This window comes from Fundulus heteroclitus, chromosome 12, assembly GCF_011125445.2.
Source record: "Fundulus heteroclitus isolate FHET01 chromosome 12, MU-UCD_Fhet_4.1, whole genome shotgun sequence".
NCBI classification, from domain to species: domain Eukaryota; kingdom Metazoa; phylum Chordata; class Actinopteri; order Cyprinodontiformes; family Fundulidae; genus Fundulus; species Fundulus heteroclitus.
Window position 1 is genome coordinate 11,325,206 of NC_046372.1, and position 8,739 is coordinate 11,333,944.

The 8,739-nt window shown below is 38.8% G+C and overlaps 1 protein-coding gene across 2 annotated transcripts; it reads left to right on the forward strand.

Moving 5' to 3' along the window:
- Positions 1-231: 231 nt before the first annotated feature.
- Positions 232-5,088, forward strand: LOC105931341 (homeobox protein orthopedia B-like). 2 transcript variants are annotated; one of them, XM_012869968.3, is made up of 3 exons: positions 232-431; positions 686-1,092; positions 3,842-5,088. In XM_012869968.3, exons 1-3 carry the CDS (start codon positions 356-358, stop codon positions 4,343-4,345), a joined length of 987 nt encoding a protein of 328 aa, XP_012725422.1. In that variant the 5' UTR covers positions 232-355; the 3' UTR covers positions 4,346-5,088. The 2 variants fall into 2 exon arrangements, with proteins under 2 accessions (XP_012725422.1, XP_012725423.1); XM_012869969.3 differs by having other exon boundaries at positions 232-392.
- Positions 5,089-8,739: the final 3,651 nt, after the last annotated feature.

The window sequence follows — 8,739 nt, forward strand, 5'->3', positions numbered from 1 at the left end:
ATGAAACGACAGAAGATTGAATTGTACTAATTCGGGAGTTTGTGCCTGCATCCCAGAGTGCGCGCAGGTGTATTTGAAAAATATAGGTGGAAAAAAAGAAAAAGGAAAAGGAGGAGGGGAGTCACATCGCTGACATTTCCAAGCTCCGACTCTGATTGGCTCTTAAATGAGGAAGCTCACGGCTTCTTTCAACTAATAAGCACCTCCCCGTCGCTCTAAAGGACATTATAATGCAAGGTACCTCCTTTTTTAACCACAAACTGAATTTTCGTTCATTTAGACGATATACTTTTTTAAATTGCTCCAAAGTTGCGGGATTTTTTTCCGAGCGCCTTTCACCCTGGAGCGGTACGCGATGCTCTCTCATGCCGACCTCCTGGATGCTCGGCTCGGTGAGTTATCATCACTAAACTCCGGCCCGAAACTCCAGTGTAAGATTTCTATTTCTTGCTTGATGTTGTTGTGTTTGATAGTGTACTTCATTTTGCAAAAAATAATTACATTTTTGTAATTTATTAGTGGATCTAAAAACGTTCCCATTTGTTTTGTTCATTTGTTACATTTTAAATGTGTTTTTAATTGTAACGGTGCATGATTTTTTTTTTCTTGTCATTCTCTTTAATATACAAAGAAATTTGATTTTCCTTGTCTTGAACGAAATTCTCCTTGCCTATCATCCTCTCAGGGATGAAGGATGCTGCGGAGCTCCTCGGACACAGAGAAGCTCTAAAGTGCCGACTTGGAGGCGGAGTTCCGGACCAGGGGCATCCGGGAGACATGGCCCCTAGTTCAGACTCCGTAGAGGGCACGACTCTCCTGCCGGGGGAAGATATCACCACCGTGGGTTCCAACTCTACCGGCATGCCGGTGAACGGGAAACAGGAGCAGGAGAAGCAGCAGCAGCAGCAACAACAGCCGCAGCAGAGCTCCGGTCAGCCAGCGAGCCAGCAGAAACAGAAGCGGCACAGGACGCGCTTCACCCCGGCGCAGCTCAACGAGCTGGAGCGCAGTTTCGCCAAGACCCATTACCCCGATATCTTCATGAGGGAGGAGCTGGCGCTGAGGATCGGCCTCACCGAATCTAGAGTTCAGGTAAACCATTAAGCTTATGAGCGCTGCGGTCGGCAGGGCTTTGGGTTTTCTGAAACGCTACAATTCAGCTTTAAACACATCAAACCAGGTGGCTGTTCGAATAAACTGAAATACTTTTTTAGTGAATTTATTTATTTGAGTTTTTATTTGATTAAAACAAATATTTATTATTATTATTATTATTATTATTATTATTATTATTATTATTATTATTATTATTATTATTATTATTATTATTATTATTGGCAATCGTAACGTAAAGATTGTTGTAAATGGTGGAAATACCACAATGATGTGCCTTGATGCTCCTTATTCTTGCTAAAATGCATTCACCCTTGACATAAAGGTGCAATGTGCGTTCACCGTCTGTATAGAAATACATTTTTATTTTCTGTTTCAAGTTTCATAATTAATAAGAAAAATAATATCGATATGTTTGCTTACTAATAGAGGTTATTAGTAAAATCAGAATCAAACTTTATTTCACCAAGTTTGAGGGTACAAGGGATTTGACTTCGGATTTCAACGCTCGTGGTAAAGCAACGGGCAGACAAGTAAAAGTAAGCAGACAGCAACTACAATTTATAACAGAAAATAATTTTTTTCAGGAGACATAGATAAGAACAGGAGTAGTGCGTACAGAGACACAACCTGGGGATGGAAACGGGCTCTGTGTCGGCTCGTTTTAGCCAAAAATTCCAGTCTGGCTCCAGGCAAAAGAAGGAAAAGTAAAGAAATAAACGACAGTAGCCAACTGTGAAAATAAAGCGTGCCTAATTTGCCAAATGCTCTGTCCAAGGTGCTTAAATACCGCTCATCTACAAGACTGTGAAGTCTGCTGTTTAATGCAGTCAGGCTCATACAGCTGGATTTTACAGCCATGGAGCATGGTGCTGTACAATGTGTGAAATAAAAAAAAATTGCATCTTCCTGGTTTCAGGCCGCGCTAACCAAGAATATATCAATTAATGCACATATTTCTTTCACAGCTATACTTTGCATGTTCTTCAATTTACAGTTTTAGTGAGACAGTTTTATATTTTTTTAACAAAGTGTGCCCATCTTTTGCTACATGCATCTTTAGCTCCCCATACCTAAAAAGAAAAAAAAAACGATAACTCTCTGAGCCTAAGTCCTGTTCGAGTTCAATAATGCATCCAGTGCTTATCTGTACGTTGAACATATTCCAAGCAATAAGAAAGCAAACCCATTACCAACTAATTTCAGTCGTATTTATAACAGTGTAAGGATTATTAACCACTGATGTGAAATCCATGTAAATTATTCCTCTGAAAGCAATAAAAGCAGAATAATCATTAGTCACCTTAACAGCCAATTGTTAATTCCAAGGAGCACAGATTGTGCTTACATCCCAGCTCCTGTTGGTAAACATTAGTGCTGACCGTGCAGGTGCAGCCCCTAAGTGGGCGTGCTCGAACCCCACTGCATGCCTCTGCACAGCCTCTCCTTTAAAATGCTCTATCAGCGACGTCTTAATAGAGACTCTCGAGAATATATTGTACTTTTTTTTTAATGGAATGAGAAATTGCATTTTCTTTCCCCCCTCGAGTGTAATGGGTTTGGGCGACGTTTCACGGCTGGCTGAGCGGAATGAGAGCGAGATTTCACTTTTTAATACGGTGGCATCGACTCGCGGCCTTGCGCGCGCATTAATCACACGCGAAGATGATGAAATCTTTATAAAGCTCAGCTGTTAGTGCGCGTGCATTCTTCTTTAAAAGCTTTGCGAGTGGATATATGCAGCGCAGGCAGGTTTGGTGTTTTGTTTTATTTTTCCAGGCCATGTCTTGCTTTAAAAAGGGGTGTTTCGGTAACTGTAGCTGTTTCCATGTTAATGCTAAATTATTTCTAAAATATCAATGCAATCTAAAATGAAATTTTTGTAATTCACCCTTGTAGTGCTTCAGAGTTGGGCTTTTCTACAAGGGACAAATATGTTAAAGCCAATTTTAATTGCGCTCCTTCTTGTCATAAAGACTTAGGTGATTTTCAAATTGATGGCAGTAAGCCGTTTCTCTACTCTTATATATATATATATATATATATATATATATATATATATATATATATATATATATATATATATATATATATATATATATATATATATATATATATATATATATTCTCTCATTCATTCATTCTTAATGTACATTTGACTGAAATTTCGTTGCAAGGCTCCAAGTAAAAACAGAACACAACAGGTAAACATTATAAATACATTTCTCATTTTATATGTACTTAAAAGTTATGTGTTAGACAATATGAATAAATGTTATATTGAGTGAATGCCTCTACACTGCCACTGTTAACGTAGTTAACATCCACAAATTACAGAATGCATCGAAGTTAAACAGACCATTCATTTTTGCCAAAGATCGAAATTCCCCCTTTTTTTTAACTGATCAACTCTTAAAAACACATTTTATTAATTAAATGTATCAAAGAATTGCCCTCATTTCGGGTCTAAGAACGTATCGATTAGCAGCAGGTATTTTGATTAACTGTTAGAACTTCATTAACACTTATAGGCCTAAGCATTGATGCATTAATAGAGATAATATTGCATTGCCCTTGTTTTCTGTTGGAACTAAAACCTATCTATCAGATTTTTTTTTTTCCTGTCATGTCATTACAGCCAAATACAATATACAAATGCCTTGGCCACTATAGCCAATTCTTCTTATCAGTGTCTTAAACGTCGCACGTGTTGCTTCTCTATATTCAGGTTTGGTTCCAGAACAGACGAGCTAAGTGGAAGAAAAGGAAGAAGACGACCAACGTGTTCCGCGCTCCGGGGACGCTGCTCCCAACGCCTGGCCTGCCGCAGTTCTCCGCGGCGGCCGCCATGGAGAACAGCCTGTGCTCGTTCCACGCCAACGACTCGCGCTGGGCCACGGGGATGCCCGGAGTTTCCCAGCTGCAGCTCCCTCCGGCCCTGGGCCGTCAGCCGGGCATGGCGCAGTCCCTCTCGCAGTGCAGCCTGGGTCCCGGCCCGCCGCCAAACTCCATGGGCCTCTCAAACGGCCTGTCCTCCAACGGCTCCGGCCTGCAGTCCCACCTCTACCAGTCGCCTTTCCCGGGAATGTCGGCGTCCCTCTCCGGCCCCACGAACGTATCGGGCTCCCCGCAGCTGTGTAGCTCCCCGGACAGTGACATGTGGAGAGGGACAAGCATCGCGTCGCTTAGGCGGAAAGCGCTGGAGCACACAGTGTCAATGAGTTTCACTTAGTGACTTTTCCGCTCACCTCATCCTGCTCCTCCCGGCTTCTTGTCCCAGATCCACCGTGCGCCTTTATTCTGTTTTTACTCCCGTTGTTTAGATCGAAATGAGAGAACGGAATGGAAACGAACGAGACAAAAATGAAATGATCGGGAATAATGCGTTTGGGGTTGTTTATCTTGTTATTTTAAAAGGGACTTTATCAACACTTGATGATAAATGCTATTGTATGATCACTAGAATATAGGTCCTGATTAATGAGAGCCAAACAATCGTTGTATTTGCGTTTTCACTAAGTGTGTCTTTACGCACACTTTAATGTATCCAGATGACGTTGTGTTTTGTCGATCAGTTATGCTAAAATCAGTCAGTCCCCACTTCGACTGTGAGCCTTTAGGACTGCATCTCAGGCATGCTCTGTGTGGGTGAATTTTGCCCCCATGTTGAAGGGAGAAACGGACCCCCACTCACACGAGGACCCCAGCCTCGAAATCAAATCCAATTCGCAAAACAGAAAAATGTGAACAAAACAACGACCTATACCCTGTTTTAGGATGTTTTGTGTAGATAAAACATTCTTGCTGTACACGCTGGTCTTTTTGTGACATGTTTTAACTTATTGTATGTGCTATTATTACTTGACACATTTCTTAAATGTTTGACCTTACATCAGATTGCACCATACTGACAGGTTTGTACCAGTTTAAAAATGAACAAAACGAATAAAAGTACTTTTCAAGAATGTCAAAACATGGATGCCGTGCGACTCTTCAATTTAACAACATTACTTCGCATTAGCATGTGGCAGCATCATCCTGGGGGAATGCTTGTCTCCAGTTGGTACAGGGAAGGTGTTTGGAGCTAAAAAAAAAAAAAAAAAAGCTCCACTCACAGACGATTGTGTAGTGTGGGGTCATTGCTCAGAGACCTATACCGAGACGCTTTCTGACAGTGTTTATGAGCTGACAGGGTTTAAAGCATTTATGAAGGATGACTGGCCTCATAGTGGCTCATAGCGGTGGTAAAGACGTCAGAGCTGTGATGTGACGGTCATCGCTTTTAACCATGACGGTCACCCTACTGAGGACATTGATTGTAAACTGTAAGCAAACACCCCGGTGGTTCCAAGGGTGCGCTGTGATTCATAAGGAATATGACTTGTAAATTTAGACCAAGATCATGTGTGCTATGATGGTTATCTGGCTCAGTGCATTGCAAATATATATATATATATATATATATATATATATATATATATATATATATATATATATATATATATATATATATATAATCATTATTTATTTATTTCCCGTGCAGCTTCATGGTGGGGTTTAGTCTAATATATATAGTTCAATTTGGAAACATGTTCTAGATTTGCATTAGTTGGCCGTTTTTGATTTTAAGATATAATTTTCAAAAAATATGCTTTGCTATTTCAATAATGCAATTTTAGAAAATATATCTTACCCACAGTAGTTTAAGTTTGAAACAAGGACGCTGATAATAACGGCATTAAGGTTAAAGACAGACAGGATAGTGCAGGTGTTAAAGTTCGTATAGGTGTAATGCAAGTGAGCATAGTTTATACGTGGGAATCTATCTATCTATCTATCTATCTATCTATCTATCTATCTATCTATCTATCTATCTATCTATCTATCTATCTATCTATCTATCTATCTATCTATCTATCTATCTATCTATCTATCTATCTATCTATCTATCTATCTATCTATCTATCTATCTATCTATAAAAATTACCCATACAACAAATGAATATCATTTTGTTAAACATTACATATTTCAAAGTAGAGCATTGCTATAAGGTATATACATTATAGATTTTAGGTAAATAATCTGGCTAAACTATATATGTCTGATAACCAGTCCTGCCGTGTTTCTCAAAAGTATGATGAGAATGAAAACAATGGTCTAATTAAAAATTAAGTTTACACTTTACATCTGTTTCATCCTTTGCCATCCAAATCTTCAATCAGTTTTTTAATAAGAAAACATCTCACCTGGTCTTGCTTTAATTCCAAACGATCCTGATGAGACTCGGGAGCAGGCCTGAATGAGGTAAATAAAATTTTACTCCATTATGAAAAGCGGGCGGACCTCACTTTCTGTGTCAAAGAGCATAAGTGTCAACTTGAGCCTGAAAATCACAGCAGCTCAAATTAATCAGCGTGTTAACCTCATCTCGTCGCCGCAGCGCTGAGGCCAATTTATGGTCACGGGATGGTAATTGATGAGATATGGCATTACCATCAGCAGCCCCGCTGCCTGTAAACTTATAATTGGAGTTTCTGTAACAATGCGGGGAGGTTAAACAAAGGATTAATCACAATTAACGAAAGTAGTATTACTTTTTCCGAATTAAGCAGTTGGTTCCCACCTTTTCTATTAACATAGTTTTAGCAGTAATTTGCTGAAATATATATTTAAAAAAATACCAAGCCAAGTCATAACCTATAACGATTTATTTATTTTTTTACGCGTCAGTACGCGAGAGAGGGGAAGTCAGTTGCTTCTGTAATAGTCTGGGCGTGAACTTTAATTAAAATATTAGCAAATATTAATTCCTGTTATTTGTTTCCTGTTCTGTTTCAATAATAATAATAATAATAATAATAATAATAATAATAATAATAATAATAATAATAATAATAATAATAATAATAATAATAATAATAATAATAATAATAATAATGATAATAATAATAAAAAACACTGGGCCACATCTTTTTAAATTGTAGGATGGAATTAAAAAAAAATATTCCTCAACCAGGAATGGTGGAAAAACACAAGAATTGAAAAAAACGTATAGGCTATATATATACACACACATATATATATATATATATATATATATATATATATATATATATATATATATATATATATATATATATATATAAAATAACTTTTCATGTTCATTTAATAACCAATATAGCTTTTGGTTTAGCTTTTTTTCAAACAGTGTCAGCAACTCATCGTATTGTGTAACTTTTATTTGCAGTGTCCTTTTCTGTGCTACCTCCACCCCTCGTTTTCAATAGCTTTGTATTCTAGAATTCAGACACCCACCCTGCACAAGCATGCAGTCACAAGATCCAGCGCAGTAGCTCTCTGTTCTGGCTGCCGCTCTGCCGAGCCAGACTCAAGCTGCAGCACTGGAGGCGTTGACCAGACTTTGTGTTTGGTTGCCTCTGCAGATCTGGGGACTCTAGTTCTAGGCTCCGGCTCAGCCCACCAGATCCGGCCCCATGCCGACTGCTGTGTCCTGGGCTGCAGTAACAGATGTGAAATCACATTACCCAAACGCTGCAATTAGTCTCACTCGCTCGCGGGTTAATGAGTTTGTGGAAATGTGCGACCCATTCCTCATTAGGCAATTTCTCATGCACTGATAGAGGGAGAGAGATGTGGTTTCAGCAGCTCAGTATAAATGGCTCATACTGTCCCTTGCAGAAGTTTTCATACCCCTTGAGCCTTTTCATGCTTGGTCACGTAATAACCACAAACGTCAATGTTCTTTAAGTGGATTGTATGGGATAGATACACTCAATGCAGTGCTTTATTTTGAAGTGAAAAAAAAATGCATACATGCTTTTTAACAGTTTTACAAAAATTGAAAACTCAATATATAGCTTGTCTTCATATTCAACCCATTTTACTCTGATATAATAAATACAATCCAATGAAACCAATCACCTTCAGATGTGCCTTAATCATTTAGAGGGAATCTGTGTGATTAAGTTTCCATATAAAAACAACTATTCTGTAAAGGTTCTCAGGGCTTTGTTAGAAATCATTGAAGAAACACCATTGTGAAGAAGAGGTTAACAATTCCCCAAGCTGTGAATATCTCAACATGTTTTAATCCAGTATCAAAAATAGAAAGTTTGACAGAGCTGTATATTTACTAAATTATGGTCGTTCACCTAAACTGACAGGCTGGGTGAGAAGAGGATTAATCAGAGAAGCAGCCAAGTGACACATGGTAACTTGGCGGAGCTGTGGGAATCCACAGCTCAGGTAGGAGAGTATGTTGAGCGGACAGTTTTATTCATGTACTAAATGTGGACTTTGCGGGACATGGGCAGTTCAGTTCAATTCAATTCAATGTTACTTGTATACCGCCAATTCACAACACGTCATCTCAAGGCTCTTCACAAAGTCTATTCAATCAAACATACAGACAGATTGGTCAAAAAGTTTTCTATCTAAAGGAAACACAGCAGACTGCATCAAGGCATCAACAGGCAGCATTCACTCCTCTTGAAAGGGCACTTGGCCACACTGGACGATCGCCCGCATTGTTGTGTTGGCTTCGCACCAATCCCTCAAACTGAGCATACATGAAAGAAAAAGACATTGCTGAAAAGAAGACATAA